Source organism: Antrostomus carolinensis, unplaced genomic scaffold, assembly GCF_000700745.2.
Source record: "Antrostomus carolinensis isolate BGI_N321 unplaced genomic scaffold, ASM70074v2 scaffold7282, whole genome shotgun sequence".
Lineage (NCBI taxonomy): Eukaryota > Metazoa > Chordata > Aves > Caprimulgiformes > Caprimulgidae > Antrostomus > Antrostomus carolinensis.
Genome location: NW_010301555.1, coordinates 22,759 through 39,921, shown reverse-complemented (window position 1 = coordinate 39,921; position 17,163 = coordinate 22,759). Strand labels below are relative to the sequence as shown.

Here is a 17,163-nt window from a genome sequence, read left to right as displayed (position 1 = left end):
ATGTCCGGTGTCAAAGTCTCAAAGCAAAAGCCCTGCCATCACTGCAAGAGCAGGTCAACCTCAGTCCCACCAGACACCTCCATGATCCACTATGAGAAGTTCTGGCTGTACCGTCACTGCTCTTCACTGCAGCAGAGCCACATGCAAGCTCAGAAAGCTGGGCAGCTCTTCTCAGGGCTGCTGGCCATGAACGTCGTGTTTCTGGGCAGCGCCTTCATCAGCAGTGTGATTTTCAACCACGTAGCCATCACATTGGCAGACGTCTGGGTGCTGCTCTCCATCCTCAAGGTCCTGTGCCTGTGCTGGATCACCTACTACCTGCTGGGCACCAGTCGGCAGCCGCACGCCGTGCTGCACCGGGATCCCCACGCTGGCCCAATCTGGATTAGGGGTAAGTTCTGCTTTTATTTATCATCTCATGCCTTTCCCCTTCTTCCCAGTGCTTGGAAGATAAAGAAATTCTTCCCCTACTACTAAAAGAGCTAGAAGGCACAGGAGATGGAGTTAGGACATTGGGAGTCACCCAGTGTCCTGTCAGCTTGTGGGGTGAGGCTGGGGGAGACAGGGGCATGGAGGATGACACAGAGAGGAACTAAAGCAGCCTGGAAAGTCTTGAACTTGGCTTCCCTTCAGCTTCCAGTCCAACTTTGTTCTGTGGTCCCTTCCCAAAGCACAACCCAGGCATCTCCCACCCACAGCCCAGCATGGTGGGAGGGACGTAGGAAAGGTTTTGGGCAGGACCACTTTGCAAAGTGAGAGGAGAACCACCGTGTTTACCCTCCAAAGGCATCAGCAGCTCCATGCCACCCTCGTCCTTGTTTAACATCGCTGCAGTCCTGTTTCCAAGGGAAGATTCCTGGGCAGTGAGTCACATGCCAGTGACACCCTGACTTTCCTGGGAGATTTCCCATCAATAGTTGGCCCACTTTGTGAAATGACACTTCTCCAAACAGCCGCCCTCTGGTCTATTTATGGAATTTCTAATTAGCACACCATCTTGTTAACTAAGCACAGAGAATGAAAGGGAAGAAAGCTGTGAGGTACTTGAGCACCTAAAGCTGCTGAGAGGTGTCAAAAGTGAAAGGGAGAAACAATTAGTGAGTCCTAACCTCTGCAGATTGGTGCTGCCAAAGCCTCAGCAGACCTGCGCTCATCTCAGGTTTTCTCTACAAGGCAGAAATCATCACCTGCCATTAGCTCACCTCTGACACTCCAGATTGCACAGAAAAGGCCAAAAACCCTGTTCCCACCTTGTATCCAAGCACAAGAAAATACCTTGCATTGTCTCAACACCTTAAACCAGCCGAAGCACACGACCAAGTTCAGGAATTGGGCTCCCCTTTGCCCCCTTCTCCCCAAATTATGAGACTTCCAAATACAAAGGCCTCCAGCTCCACCCAAATCCAAGAGGCACGAGGTTTCCAGCCCCCAGCCGGGCTCAGATGCTCCACAGACATATCTTTGTTTATTTACTGGTGCTTTTGCTGTTTGTCCAGGGTCCGTGCTGCTGTTCGGCAGTTTCAGCATCCTCCTGAACGTGTTTCAGATTGGCTACAGCACAGTTCTCGTCCACTGCAAATCCAGGGTGGAAATTGTGTTCCCCAGCATTGAAATCCTCTTTATTTGCACCCAGGTACTGCATGTTGCCCTTCTGGAAACTCGCTTGTTCTCTCTGTCCCATTCCTGGGAGCTCAAGGGGTGCAGGGAAGTGGGGAGATTTGGAAAAGTAGCTGCATTTGAGACATTCTCATGAGTATTTCAGGCACTCGGGTATCACACGTCATTTCAAATACCACCCACTCACACGCCTGATGTGCCAGACTGAGAGACAAAGCAGTAAGATTTAGACAGAAATCCTTCTAGCAATACCTGACGTGCTGGAGGATGCAAAAGAGTTTGTTTTGAAGCATCAAAGTAGGGAGAGAGGAGAGGAAATTTCAGATTTTGCCAGCGAGACACCTGAGACCCAGCCGCTCTCTATGTGCTAATGCACCCTCCCAACAAAATCCTCTGCTCACAAAAGTATCTCACACCATTTGCAAACTGGTTGCTCCGACACCAGCCCTCTTCTTTCTACACCCAAAACCATGTTTGAAAAGTAAACCAGCTCCCATCTCGGCAGCAAATACCCACGTAGACAGAGGGCAGAGAAAAGCAGATCCTTTGGCATGAGGTGCAGGCACACACACGCTGCGGTCACCTAAGGATGCCAGCACATGTCTCAACACCCAGGAGCACGTACACACACGTGTCCCTGCACTGCTCACACAGAGGCAGGTTTGCTCCTGCTTGGACACGTACCTTCCTGCTGCCTGTCCCTTTCCCCTGTGTGTGCAGCAGCCTGCCAGCGTCCCCCTGCTCATGTCACTGCTTTTATCTATTTGCAGGCTTTTTTCTTGTGGCACCACTCTAAGGACTGCATTCAAGTCCAGCACAACCTCACCAGGTACAAAGAGGGGGGAAAAATGCCTTCTACTCCTCTGAAGAAACTCTTTCTTTCTGTCTGCTTATCATTGCCCTTAATCCTGATAGAATTGTCTTCATAAAATCCTAGAATGGTTTAGTTTGGAAGGGACCTTAAAGAACATCCAGTTCCAACCCCCCTGCTGTGGACAGGGTTGCCAACCACTAGATCAGGCTGCCCAGAGCCCCATCCAACCTGGCCTTGAATGCCTCCAGGGATGGGGCATCCACAGCTTCTCTGAGCAACCTGGGCCAGCGTCTCACCATCCTCTGGATGAAAAATTTCCTCCTAATATCTAACCTCAATCTACACTTAGTTTAAATCTTTAGTCTTCACCTGATCTTGCACAGACTCTCCGTGTTCTGCACCACACAAGAACTGAGCTATGACCTGACCAGACCCATCCCCCTTCCATTGACCTGGGCTCACCAGCTCCCTTCAGTTTTCCCTTCTGCCTTGGACTACTGCAAAGCTTGTTGCTTCCTCCTAATCCCAAACACCTTCCCACTGCACGGCTCTGGGACCAGTTCATTGACTGGAGGATGAGGTGGGGTGGCCTCCCCATTCTTCTCACTGGGAGATGGCTCAGCCTTCCTTCCCTCAACTGCACCCAGACCTAGGCCAGGGTCACCAGCAAGCCTGGCATTGCATGCCATTCTCCTTTGTGAAGGTACTTGGCCATATTTGTGTCTGCAAAGTCAGGTGCCAATGTCCCTGCACAGCACAGGCACAAACATACTGTTTGTGTACATCCACGAGCGGGGAAGCGAGGAGCAAAGGGCAGCACCACCTGGCAGGTGGACACATGGGTTGTAAACAATCTCCACAGGCAAGAGACTGTAAAGTGCCTTTCTCTTCTCCCAGGTGTGGGCTGATGCTGATCATAGCCACCAACCTCCTCCTCTGGCTCTTGGCCGTGACCAACGACACCATTCACATGGAGATTGAGTCTCAGCTGCGGGAGGTGGAGCGGCGATTTGCAGGCAAGGCTCCTTTTCCATTATCCCTACTTGTGTGAGGCTGACATAGGTGACCTCTGGGGGGACAACAGTTCTTGATCTCAGTGATTCAGATATCACAACCAGTTTTCCCAAATACTGCAACTTCCCTGTTATTGGAGGTTGTCTTGAGGAGATGGGCTGCAAGGGGAGGAGATCTTCACATGGAGGGGGAGGACCTGATATGAAACTGAGGGCTAGGAAAGGAAAAGCCCACCATAAATTAGTGGTTTTGCTCACATTTACCTGTCAACTGCAAGCAAAAGATTGGCAGACTAGAACAGACTCACATAATTGGTGTGCTTTTCTTTCTCGGGATATGGGGGGAGAAAGGGGAAACTAGGGGTAGAGACACAGGTCGCTTGGCTGTGAAGGAAGGGGTGTCCCTCTCATCCAGCACCTGTGGTGTTGACCAGAAGGAGCACTATGTATTTGGAAAAAGACAATTGCTAAACCCTTATTCTGAATCCTCACAGCCTTGAGGAGCGAGTGGTAATCACTTAACTTCCTACTGATCCCCGTTTCTGAGATACAGGGACAGATGTTGTGCACCTGCATACAAGAAACTCCCATAGATAGCCATGAAATCCAGGCCATCTCCCTCTTAATTGTTGCCTTCTTCTTCTCATGCTCCAGGCAATGAGACTACCTCATGCACATGTCCAAACACAACCATCTGCAAAGTCTTCCAGAAGGGCTACGTCTTGCTCTACCCCTTCAACACTGAGTACTGCCTCGTCTGCTGCTCCGTGCTGTACGTCATGTGGAAGAACGTGGGGAGACGCATCAGCCACCATCACGTCCCTCACATCAAGCCCAAGTTCAAGTTCCAAGGGGTGGTCTTTGGGCCACTGCTGGGCACCACTGCCATAATCATCGGGATCTGTATCTTCATGATGTACCAGATCCAGGCCACTGGCTCAGCCCCAAACCACCAGGTCTTTGTGATGTATTATTCCTACTACATTGTGCTCCTGCCCCTGATGAGTGTGGTCGCAGTGATTGGGACAATCATCCACGCCTTGGAAAAAAAGGAGCTGGACACAGTGAAAAACCCAACCCGCAGCCTGGATGTGATACTGTTGATGGGGGCAGCCCTCGGCCAAATCGCCATGTCCTATTTCTCCATTGTTGCCATTGTGGCCACTGATTTTTTTGCTGAACAGTCTCATCCTGTCCTATGCTGTCCTCCTCATCTTTCAGAACATCACCCAAAATGTCTTCATTATTGATGGGCTTCACCGGCAGCCCTTTGTAGCAGCAACTGAGGTCAGACACCGAGGCCACGCTGGGCAGCATGTAGTGTCTTCAGAACTGCCTGGTGAAGAAGAAACCACAACGAGCAGCAAACAGGAGCCCATTCAAATCTCTCCTGGCAAAGATGAAGAAATTAAAGAAGAGCAGAATCATGAAGCCTACGACCAGAGACGAATGAGCATGCTGGAGCTGGGACAGGAGATCCGGAAAGTTTCGCTGTCCTATATCCACAGCTACTCTCACCTGAACTGGAAGAGAAAAGCATTGAGAGAGATTTCATTCTTCTTGGTTTTGTGCAACATCATAGTAAGTATTGATCTCTCTGCAACATCACAGCTTGGCTGAGCCGTGATGACCTGTGACACAGACCTACTCCTCTTGTCTTTCTCTTGGGCCACTATTACAGACAAGAAACCTTTGCCCACCAAGTTTCAACCTCCTGGTGAGGCAAGTCAAGACTTCTTTCTGTTAATACCCCACTCCCATAATTATAAGGTCTCTCTTTTAACCCAAGAGTCAAATATGGCCAGGTTTCCTGGGTAGAGGAAGGAGATAACCAGTAAATCCTTACGTGCCAAAATCTTAGCTTCTGAAAAAGTTATCAAACTCATTAAGGGAATTTCATGAGACAGGTGGAGAAATATGAGGCACCAGCAGTGAGTCTTTGCAAACATAAGTCTCCAGGATTCAGGATTAAAACTCACCCAATAAAGTACGCTGTGCTCTGGGATCTTAAATCAACACGGATCTTCACTGCAGCCTTAATCCGGTGAAAACAAATTGACCAAGGAACCAGTGAAATTCTGTAGAAAGATGAAGCTGGCTGGGGTAGAATGAGGCCATCATTAGATTTCCAGGAATTTGACAGGATTTGACTTAGAGAGAGGAGTCAGCAGCATGACTAGGGGATTTTCCTTCTCTTCCCTGGCAGGGAGACTCCTCTGATACTCTTGAATATGAAACAAGCCCTTGAGCCACTGCTGAGAACAGAGTGCAGGTAGGAGAGAGTCTGTCATCCTCTGACTTCTGCTCTTTTTTCCTTCCACCTCTCTAGCTCTGGGTCATGCCCACATTCGGGGCTCACCCCGTCTTCGAGAATGGTCTGGAAAAGTCATTTTACGGCTACTCCACCTGGTTTGCGATCGTGAACTTTGGCCTCCCACTGAGCGTGTTCTACCGAATGCACTCGGTGGGGGGACTCCTGGAGGTCTACATCACAGCCTGAACCAAGCTGACTCCCTACTCCAGAGGCTGGGCTGAAGCAACGATGCTGAACAAAGACACAGTAAAAGCAGTAGATATGCACATGGAAGCTTTTCAAGTTTCTCTCTCCAGTTTCTACTTTGATTTCTCCTCGCACAACATCTCTGTGAATTTCAGAAGAAAAGGATGTTGGTTTATATTACCATTTTTTCTCCACAGAAAACAGACTCAAAGCCCATAAACAAATATCTTACTGCTCTAAGGAAGGATGCAAGCTGGTACTTTCCAGCAGTCTGCCAGTGGATGCTGTATGGCAGCAAGTGGGACTCTACCAGCTCCTTTTGAAATCTTCCAGATAAAAAAAAAAAATGCAAGAGCAGCCTTCAACAAAAGCAACAAAGATCGACCTACACTCCACAAAACTTCAAAAGTCCATAGTTAAGGACCACCAGTGCCACCACTGCTCACCAACCCGCCATCCTGCAGCACAGAAGAGACCTATCAGTACCAGCTACACTAGAAGCACACGCACCCACAGCCCTTCAGAAACAAACCAAACACACACTGCTTCTGTGTAATTTTCAAAAACACGCTGGTAGCTGCTTCAGTTGTCAGAACTGGGGCTATTCCACAGAATCACAGAATGGTTTGGGTTGGAAAGGACCTTAAAGATCATCGAGTTCCAACCCCCCTGCTGTGGACAGGGTTGCCAACCACTAGATCAGGCTGCCCAGAGCCCCATCCAACCTGGCCTTGAATGCCTCCAGGGATGGGGCATCCACAGCTTCTCTGGGCAACCTGTTCCAATGCCTCACCACCCTCTGGGTGAAAAATTTCCTCCTAATATCCAACCTCAATCTCCCCTCTCTGAGCTTAAAACCATTTCCCCTTGTTCAATCGCTATCTGCCCACATAAAGTCGTTCACCTTCCTGTTTCTAAGCTCCCTTCAGGTACTGGAAGGCTGCAGTGAGGTCTCCCCGGAGCCTTCTCTTCTCCAAGCTAAACAAGCCCAGCTCCCTCAACCTTTCTTCATAAGAGAGGTGCTCCAGCCATCTGAGCATTTCTGTTCGTTCCTGATGCTGACATCAGGCACATCAACTTGTGCAAGTCCCGAAGGACCCAGCCCTACTGAAGCTCCAAGCTCTTGCAGCTCTCAGCACTGAAGAGCAGCACAAGCCTTTGGACTTGCACCAGTTCAGCACTATCGAAAACAGAAGCTAGAGCAACAGTTGCCTTACTGAGAATAAACACTATTTCTCCTCACAGGCACTCACAGCCTCGAGAGAGAAGCACTAGAGAAGTACTACGGCTGACCTTGATGCTATTCGTGCGTGACGTTATCACCAGTGTGTCCTAGCAAAGCTCCCACCCTTGCACACAGAGCCAGCTCAAGAGCTACTGCTAAAGCTCCTGAGAATCCCTCCCTACCCCAACAGTTCAACCCTCACTGCTGCTTTGCACATCCACAAACATTTCACCAGGGGCCCTGTGCGTAAGGGAAGTCGGTTGCACAGGGTGGTGCCTGATCAAAGACCCGTTAGTACTCGTTCCATAGGAGACACCTGCTTTGAAAGCACAGGGGAGAGCAAGGGGGCTTGCGACTACGGGTCCCAAATCCAGAGCCTGATGAATAGAAATAAAGAGAGACTGAATGTTTGTGTGTATCTTGTGAAATCTCTGGATCTGCTTTGCACCCACTAAAGCCCAGACTCAAAATCAACTGACGTTGACTTACACCACCCTTGCGTTCAGAGGGGATGTGATTTAGGGACAGGCCTTGTTATACAATCAACCCATTTTTTGCTATCAAAACCTTTCATGACTCTTAACCAAGGCCAAAGTAGCCTTGGTACAAAAGGTATCTATGTTATTGCTTCTGTTCCTCTATAAATCAATCCCAGAAGCAACATGGGCTTAGGATCAGAGCCTATTTATGAGGGTTTTTTTGTGATCCCCTAGAAAAGCAAAATCCTCCAAGACAGTAAGAGTGAGGAGAGCCAGAAACTCCTGACCACACACATCCTGCTCTCCTTAGGATTGAGCCTTCAGGCAATGCTAGCACCCTCCTGTGAAACTAAAAGTGAAAACGATTGCCTGAGCATGAACTTTGACCAATAAGTGCTTTTACTTAGGCCTGTGTCAACAGAAATATGTCATGAGAAATAACAACTGAATAAATTAGGCTCCAATCAAGTTAATTATTATTCTCATTTCACAGTTTGTACAAAGGGATCTACAGGAGACACATGCCAAGGTCTCAGGATCTCAAGCCTTTTTCCTAGTTATTGACAGCCTGGGGACCAGCAATGATGTACTTCATGGGCAAACCCATGACCTGGATTTTATCTGCAGTGCAATCAATAAAACATTGTTTAAGTTACTGAGCCTCCACTAAGCTTGACTTTTGAGGTCTCCCACCGGGATATAAATACTAAGTCACACAAGTAGGGATGGAAAGTGAAGCTGACTTATGATTTCTTGCTGATAAACAGGATGAGCTACCTGAATACATGATTAGCACGAGCACGAACGAAGCCCACCAGCTCCAACTCTTACACACAGTCACTGCAGAGCAGATAAGTGGTGAAAGCCCTCTACATCTTTTCCTAACAACACCCAGTTCTAACACTGCAGGTGAAGGTAAGAAATCCAACAAGGGGCACAGTAAAAACACTCTGCCAGGCCAAAGAGAAATGTGAGGTCCCAGGTTTCAGCCCTTTCACTTTGGAAGGTTCTAGTTCTACATGACTCAAGCTCTGGACTGATTTGTGTCTCCCTCCAGCAGGGGTAAAACCACAAAAAACGTAGTTTACATGAAAACTGAACATAAAACTGTTCAGCTCCTTCACGAGACTGACAGCCCGGCTGGGTACAATAATCTGAAAGTCTAGTGAGAAGCAAGGTAGCCGTGACTCCTGAATCTCACACAGCCATGACATGTCAGCAGCCCACCTGCTCCTTTGTCATCTCGCCACCTTCTCCACCATCCTTTGTCATCTGCCATTCACCAATGACATCCAGAGCTCTCCCAGGGCCAGCATGCCCGTGTGTGCAGGTCTCAACTGCACACAGATTTTAGTACGTGGTTCACAAAGTCATGAGACTCAATCCAGTCTGATCTAGTTAATTTTCTGTACCCCTTGAGGCAGTTACTTTGGACTGTGTCTCACACTGTAAGCACAAAAATGGCCAAAAACACACAGTTCAGGCTCATTTTCCAGAGTTAAACCTTCATTTCTAGTTACAAAAAAAAATCCACACTCTGCAGAGGAAGCCAGCACACAGTTTGCTGTAGCACAAATCACTCCAGCACAAGACAAACAAGATTATAAACTTCTCTCTGGGAAAAAAAAAATAATAAGCAACCAACTGCATGTTTCAGATAATCTTTATCTTTCTCTCTGTAAGTAAGCAAATAGTTTACAGTGCAAGTTGATTTCCACAGAACAAGGATCAGACTCCAAACACCAAGAAACAAACAAAAAAGTTTCCAGAGGAACTTACATAGAAACAAAGCAGAAAAGAGAGGATGGAAGAGATCATGAGAACCAGCAGATCCATGGGAGGGGAGAGGCAAGTGCATGGGACACAGGATGTCCCATTCCAGCTGTGAGGTGCAAGTGTCACACAATCAGAGCCTGGCCCCACCAAATCACATTTTTATATACAAGAGAGATTCCAAGTAAATCAGAGACCTCATCCTGTTGGCATCTGAACAGAGATGGGGTCAGAATGGAAGTAGTGCTAGATAGTAAAGTGGGTTGGAGATGGGGAAATAAACCTCTCTCTATTTCTCATATTTCTTATCCTTCAGAAAACCATCCAGGCTTTATTTCAGCTTTCTACTGGCCTGGGACTCCAGTCCCCTTCCAGTGCCCAAAGGAGGAAACCACCTGACAAGCCAGCAGCACACTCTCTCTAGGAGAGGATGGTCATGTTGCCATCACTCTAGCTTCAAAACTTAGGGAAGGGTTACAAGACACAGAAGTGAGTGCCATACCTGTTCCCTTACTTCAACATGTGGTACCAGTTTCCATGGAGTGATCTCACTGGTGGCAAACAGCTCATGGACAGTGATCCCCTCGAGAGCCTGAATATCAGAGCACCAAGGACTAAGCTTTGGTGGAGAGGGAAAGGCCTCAGTTCATGCCAGGACCCCTCACATTTCATTGTCTAGAGGTTTAAGATACCAACCCCTCCCAGCAAACCTAAAATTTGACTCAAACCCCAGGATGTCTCTACCTACCAATGTGCAACCCCATGCAGCTGAACCAAGCCAGCAACAGCAGGTCTCCCACCAGTTCTAATTCTGGCTTCCCAGACTTTGCATGCTTGGGACCCAATACATTCAAGATCTGATAACTTGGTCACCAGTAAAACACCCTGAAGAACTGAACTTTGCCTCAGCACTCTTCACTCCCTAGTAACATGGAGATGCTTTTCCTCTTACAACTTCCAAATTCCTCCTCCAACTTCCCTGAGTGCCTCCCTCAATCCCCTGCCTTAGACAGTAGTGTGCAAAAGATCCTTCCACTCCCTGCATTTGCCTGACAGGCAAAGCTGGAAGGATATGGTTCCTTCCAAACCCAGGTGACACTGTCCTTTCAGTCAACAGGAGAAGACTAAAAGAAGTTTAACAGTCACATCTCTTCTCCTTGCTCTCACTGAGCCAGTTCCTTCCTCCCTCTGTGTTCACACGGATTAAGCAGGGCTTTCCAAAGTGACACAGGTTCCATTGCAATAGCCCACCATGAAGGGGGAGTCTGCTGGGCCTGGAAGCCAAGGAAAAACTTCTCACGCCACATCAAAGCACCAGCTACTACAAAACTTCTTAAGCAGCTTTCCAGGAAAGGAGTAGAGAGAGATTCAGAACTGAGACACAAAAGTTTTCCTTCAGCAACTTCTCCTTTCATTTGGATGGGAAAGGCTTCCCTACCAATATGCAACTGACACTCCAGGGAGACACCTGCAGCCAGAAGGGATTCCCTGGAAACTTTATGGAGCCACATGAAAGTAAATGCAGTTTCCAAACCCCATCTCCTGCAGGAATAGCAGCTTCTCCCTTGCACCCAATTTACAGCTAATCTTTTTCAATTAAATGCTGACTCTGACCAGAGCAAGGACAGGGTCAGATTGGCTTCCAAACCACATCCAGGAGCAAAAGAGTAACAGAAGAGCTAAGAACAGTCTGATTTCTAGTGCAACCACAACAATGGACAATCCCTTAGACATCTTTCATTCAAGGTTCATGGTGAAGGGTGAGGGAAGAGAAATGAGCTGTGGGGAGGGATGTCCAAGCAGGTCCCAGTTAAAGCTTTAAATGACAGGGAGGTAAATGAAGTGATTGTCCTTTTGGTCTCTCAGCTGGATGTGAAACGCAGGAATAGCTGTGACAAAGCAGCACACAGCAGTCCTTAGATCCAGTGTGTTTCTCTTAGTAGAGGTAAGTGCTCTCTTAGACCCGTTGAATTTCAAACAGCTTCACATCTGTGTCATACCAGATAGGAGGATCCACATTCCTGAGAGAGAAAAACAAGAGCCACTTTACTCTCTAAGGCCAGGTACACTGAAATCAAATCTCACAGCCAAGATTACAGGAGCTGGCTACACAGAACACTTTCAACTTTGCAAAACAGGAAAGTATTGGTTGAGAAACAATGGGCCTTAAATATCTACAACATCCCACAAAACCAGAGCTTTGCATGAAACCTCTGCACCAGCCCCTCTAAGCAGCAGCAGGGAATAGAAAAGCTGCCAGTTCCCAAACAAGCAGAACTACCAGAACTCCCTTCACGTTACCCACTCAAAGTTTTGGAGCAGGTGATTCCTCCTAAGTCTCTTCCAAGGGAACAACATCTTTCTATCCTGTAAATATGAGACAATCCAGAGCTGGCCAAGCACATGCAATTCTCTCTACAGGCCACCAAAAGTTTGGAAAAGACAAAGTTAGACTGCACCCAGCTGGTTTACCTCAAATAAATAACTCCCCACATGTAGGTCCGGAACCACATGGCAGTGCCCGAGTTAGCCTGGTACTTGCGAATGAGGATGGGGTGAGGGACAGGTAGCAGCCCCACCAGTGTGCCATGCTGCAAGAACTTCAGGATCTCTGATTCATCAGTGAGACCTCTGCAAAGAGACAGATCAGGAATATCCTTAGCATGTCCTATAGTCACCCTAAACTCCTGCAGCACAAAGTATCAGTCTAAAGAAACTGAAATCAGCGACCATGGCTACCAAGACCACACACTCTTCACTGAAAGAGAGAGTCCAGAAGGGATCAGACAAACAAGAAGCTTGGCCAGCAAAATAACATCTCCTCTGCTGAGTCTGTGATGCTTTCAATTATACTTTACAAGGTTTCTCCTAGAGGCCCTCCAAATTCAAACTCTGCCAACATCACACAGCTCTTTACACGCTGCACAGCCCTTTCCCTCCAAAAAATGTACTTACTTGTCAATGCAGATCTTCTCCACCTGAGGGACCAGCACCTGTAAGAGCCGCATGATTGTCTGCAGGGGAAGCTTCGACTTCCAAGACATCACCTGTAAGTAGGAAAGCCCACAGGGAAATCAGTGCACTGCATTAGTAGCTTTTCTACAGTTATCTCCACTATCTCTACAACAACTGAGGTTCACACAAACCACAAAGGCCAGGGATGAACTGAGTGGACAACAGCAATACAATAAATCTTGGACCACTAAAATTATGAGTTACTCAATAAAACTATCAGGGCATTGGTTTACAACAGGTAAACCAAAAAATACTCCCTTGCAGATGGTAGTAAACTTCTGTAGCTTTGATCACAAATCAAAGACATTCCCCAAGGGGAAATCATAGAATGGTTTGGGTTGGAAGGGACCTCAAAGATCATCCAGTCCCAACCCCCCTGCCATCAGCAGGGACACTTTCCACTAGACCAGGTTGCTCAGAGCCTCATCCAGCCTGGACTTGAACCCTACCAGGGAGGGGGCATCCACAACTTCCTTGGGCAACCTGTTCCAGTGTCTGACCACCCTCACAGTGAAGAACTTCTTCCTAATATCTAATCTAAACCTCCCCTCTTTCAGTTTCAAGCCATTTCCCCTTGTTTTGTCATTAACTGCCCTTATAAAAAGTCCTTCCCCAGCTTTCTTGTAGCCCCTTCAGGTACTGGGAGGCCACTAGAAGATCTCCCCGGAGCCTTCTCTTCTCCAGGCTGAACAGCCCCAACTCTCTCAGCCTGTCCTCATAGGAGAGGTGCTGCAGCTCTCAGATCATCCTGCTCTGAAGGAGACTCTGCTTTAGGGTGTGGGTGAAGGAAAGCACTTCTGCCACAACTCTTTTCCTCATTATTTATCTCCTCTGTCCAGATTTCCTTACCCAGTCAGGAGTTGGGGTCCACTGTCCACTGGAGGATGCACTAGAGAGACGCCTTCGATCCCGTCGGGGATGTGGTGCCTCCTATCAAACAAACATTATTTTAAAAGAAAAAAAACAAACCAAAACCACAACAAATGCAAATCACATAAGAGCAAGAAATACAACTGATTTTCTACTGACTTGCCCTCCACCTTTTCTAGAGCACTGCTGGGAAAGACATCTCAGCCTGTCCCTAGAACAGATCGAACCCACCAGACCTCCATTCACTGAAACCATAAGCTTTGACCCAGTGAGCAGCAATATTTGATTGCATTAAGTTGTAGGACCCTGTGGCAAGGTCACAACTCCAGTCACCACTGCTGACACTCTGCTGGAACAACCCACAGTGGGAGATTTAAAACAGGACTGACAAGGACTGTTCAGGCATGCTGCTTTCTCCTAGCACACAGATTAAACAGCTAAAGGCCACAGCTTTTCAGACCGCTGTCTACTGAGTATCTCTGGGATTTTTGGTGCCCATCCTGGAATATCTTAACAAGCATTTTTCCAAGGGTGGGCTGTCAGTAACTCCCACCTAACAACCCCTGCCCCTTAAGGAATGATATATTCATACACCCAAACATGAACACCATCACAAGTCACTTTTTGGAAAGCTCTGGTCAGAAGTCCAAGATCCAGATCTCTCTTATTATTCTTTCACCATCACTCTGTTTTAATTTCTCTAATACTGAAGATATAACTATCACGCTGGTTTTCCAGGTCTGCCAAGGAAAGCTCCAAATATTCATGGTGGAAAGGAAGGAAATAAGTCTTTAAAATCATTATCAATTTCTGCAAAAAATGGAGAGGCTTTTTCCTTTTGCAGTGCACCTTGACCATTCATTACTATAGCCCAGAGCTGACTTTCCTATGAAACAAACGGGAACAGCACTTCCTCCCAACAGCCGTCCTGCACCTCTGCTTGCACGGCCTCATTCGTGTGTCACCTTCACAACCAGAAACAGCAGGCTCAGGGCAGAGCTGTGCTGCAATCCACTGGGAGCTGACAGTGCTGTACCAGTCCTTTTCTGACTGGGGAACAGCTCAAGCCAGCTGCTGGACAGATGTAATGACCATTATTATGTTTCATGGGCTGCTGGAAGAAGAAAACCTTTCTTCTGTAAGTTCTCAGCAAAGATCTCACTTAATGGCAACATCATTAATTTTGTGCTTAAGATATTCTGCTGACCATGGGCCTTCATCTGGTACCAGGGAAGGTCAGGAAGGATAAGTCCTGGTCCCAGGATATTCAGGAACTCTGTTCATTCTTGTTTGTTCCAAGCTAAACAGCAATATTATTTCGCAGTGTTGGCAGCTACAACCTTATTGTTCAGCCTGTTCAGCTTCAGTGCCGTGTCCTCATCAAGCTTCTAAAAATAAAATTCATAAAAACATAAAAACCCCTGATTTCCTTCAGATGACCCCACTCTCTTCCTCTTTCCTCCCCACTCTCCCACAGTCCTTGCCCTCTCACAGCTGCCATCCAAACGCTGGCAGCCAGCTGACACATTTAGGAGAGGTAAGATGGAATTACACTGAAGTATGAAGGCTGTTCAGCATTTCACGAGACACTTTTAAAATGGTTATGACTGATAAGGGGAGAACATTACAACAGATAAAGGAAAGAAATTAAATCAGTCATAAGGGTGGGTGTTCTAAAATTTATCCAGTACCTCTTATGAATTTTTCTTAACTCAGTAGGTTGGAACCAGGTTGGAGCACAGAAAGAAGACAATGTTCAGACACTGAAACACCACAATCCCCAGAGACGGGTGTGTGCTACCTGAAGCACCAGGTGATAGCAGTGATGATTCTCCCCACAGCCTATCCCACACCCAGTGCCTTCACCTCCTGGCTGCTTTTTGGCCCCCACCCCACAAACATTCAGACATGCAAACAGCATTGCTGGAGCCAGGTGGGGCAGCTAATGGGCAGCTGTCTGTCTGAGACTAAAGGCCCACAGGCACGTACAGGCAAGTGGAACCAGCAGAGAGGATCAGGACATAAGGGTAGAACATAGGAATCTTCAGCCTGATCTGCTCAGCTGCAATGCCTTTGCAAACATCCCCACCTGCACCCCAATTTTGTGGTACTGTCTCAGCCAAAAGCAAAACAGACTGAAAGATTCTTGTAGCACCACCACAGTCCTTAGCAGCCCATGATAAAAATGCATCTTCCCATCCCAACTCATCACCTCCTGCCCAGTTTGCTCCACATCTGGTGAGAGCTGGTGTGTCAATTTGGCTACTTCAGAGAAAACTAAGAAAGGAAAAGCTGAGAAAGTTATGTTTTTCACCAGAGGGCAGCCGTGCCTTCCTGTGCAAATGGATGCAATGTTCTCACTGCAATGAACTGGCTCAGTGGAGAGCAAACTCTGCCCAGGCAGAGTGTGAGGCAGCACTAGGTGTATTTATGTGGCCTTGCTGAGGGAGGAGAGGATGAGCAGGACAGCCCTCGTAATGCACTTCTGACAAGACAGCCTGGAGGTTTTTGATACTGGAAGGAAAGGACATAGACTGAGGAGTTAACAGAGAACAATAAAAGACCACTGCTCCACTGAGTTTGGAAGAGAGCTCTGAATTTCAGAACGCTCCATGGGGAAAACTAGCAAATACCAGAAGGCTGACACTGCCACCAGAGCCTAGCACAGCCTTGGTTCACAGGCTGACATTGCCACCAGAGCCTAGCACAGCCTTGATTCACAGGTTGACATTGCCACCAGAGCCTAGCACAGCCTTGGTTCACAGGCTGCAAAGCCTGTATCTCATCTACATGGCCAAGCAGCCACCTCCCCGAGGGCAGCATCTCAACCAAGCCCTCATGGGAACACATTTTTCACAACACCAACTCGCCAGAAGATCCTGGTAGAGCTCTCCATCCCAAAAAGGAGGGAGAGGAAAAAGAAGCAGCAGTCAGAAGCCTCTGAATCAGGAATACATCCCTTTGCAATGACGCACTTGCTGCTCTATCAGTAGCTTTCAAGGTGGAGGAAGCTGCCTCCTTTAGTGTCCTAGCTCTTGTGTCACCAGCACAAACGTGAAACACCCAAGATGATGTAACAGTACTTCTGAACCACAGTGATTTCCAGCACATATCATGTCTCTAATATGATGCCTTTCTTCAGTGGGCCAACCAGACCTCTTCAAAGTCCCCCATTTCACACCCTAGACCTTCCCTATCACAGTGCCTGGCCTTACCCCGCTCCAGGGCTCCCCATCGCTCACAGCTGAGGGCAGGTTACCCTCTGAGGGAGGCTGTGAAGACTCAGGCTCCAGCGAACGCATGGTCCCATCCTCTGATACCTGCGACTTCTCTGTGAGCTTGTCAATTCCTGTGGCCAAAAGAGGAAAAGCTCAGAAACATGAGTGAATTAAACATGCTTAAAAGTGGGAGCTTTTTCTCTGCCCTACCAAGCACAGACACCCTATGCATCTGTTGACAGCTGGAACGCTCTCCTTTCAACAGGAGGAGTAAGATCTAGCCTTGATCTCACCACCCCAAAGGAGTTTGTTTGTCTCTAGGAAAATGCTCCCTGGTTTAAAAGGAACACAGGTTTACATGGACATAGTTAAACGAAGGCAAGAGGTCAAGATTAGCACAAATGGCCACGTGGACACAAAGTCTGAGAGGAAAGAAACTCAAGGCAGTTTACTTTGACTTGTTTGTGATCAGCTTGGGCAAACTGATCTGAAACTGAGACTGAGAGGCAGTAAGTTATTCACAGATGTAAACTCTCAATCTCTCCCACACCCAGTGAAAGGGTGAGTCCACACCGTATCTCACAGAGAAAACAAACCTCTCTCCTGTTACAAAGGTAAACTAAAGCTGACCTGGAGTAG

The 17,163-nt window shown here is 47.7% G+C and overlaps 2 protein-coding genes across 2 annotated transcripts in view; one reads left to right on the top strand and one right to left on the bottom strand.

Annotated features, from left to right (window-relative positions):
* OTOP3 (otopetrin 3) lies at positions 1 to 5,944 on the top strand. Its single transcript, XM_010163500.1, is given in 7 exon segments — positions 1 to 391; positions 1,497 to 1,633; positions 2,388 to 2,446; positions 3,329 to 3,447; positions 4,099 to 4,612; positions 4,614 to 5,025; positions 5,774 to 5,944. Coding segments are annotated over 7 exon segments (1,803 nt in total).
* A 4,677-nt stretch (positions 5,945 to 10,621) lies between these two features.
* The window catches only part of HID1 (HID1 domain containing), a gene marked incomplete at its 5' end in the record, with an annotated part of 20,884 nt that continues 14,342 nt past the window's right edge, over positions 10,622 to 17,163 (bottom strand). The window contains 6 exons of the mRNA XM_010163503.1: positions 10,622 to 11,442; positions 11,894 to 12,052; positions 12,377 to 12,468; positions 13,286 to 13,366; positions 16,522 to 16,655; positions 16,818 to 16,870. Of these exons, the coding sequence (XP_010161805.1) occupies positions 11,379 to 11,442; positions 11,894 to 12,052; positions 12,377 to 12,468; positions 13,286 to 13,366; positions 16,522 to 16,655; positions 16,818 to 16,870 (583 nt within the window). The remainder of the gene's footprint in view (positions 11,443 to 11,893; positions 12,053 to 12,376; positions 12,469 to 13,285; positions 13,367 to 16,521; positions 16,656 to 16,817; positions 16,871 to 17,163) is intronic.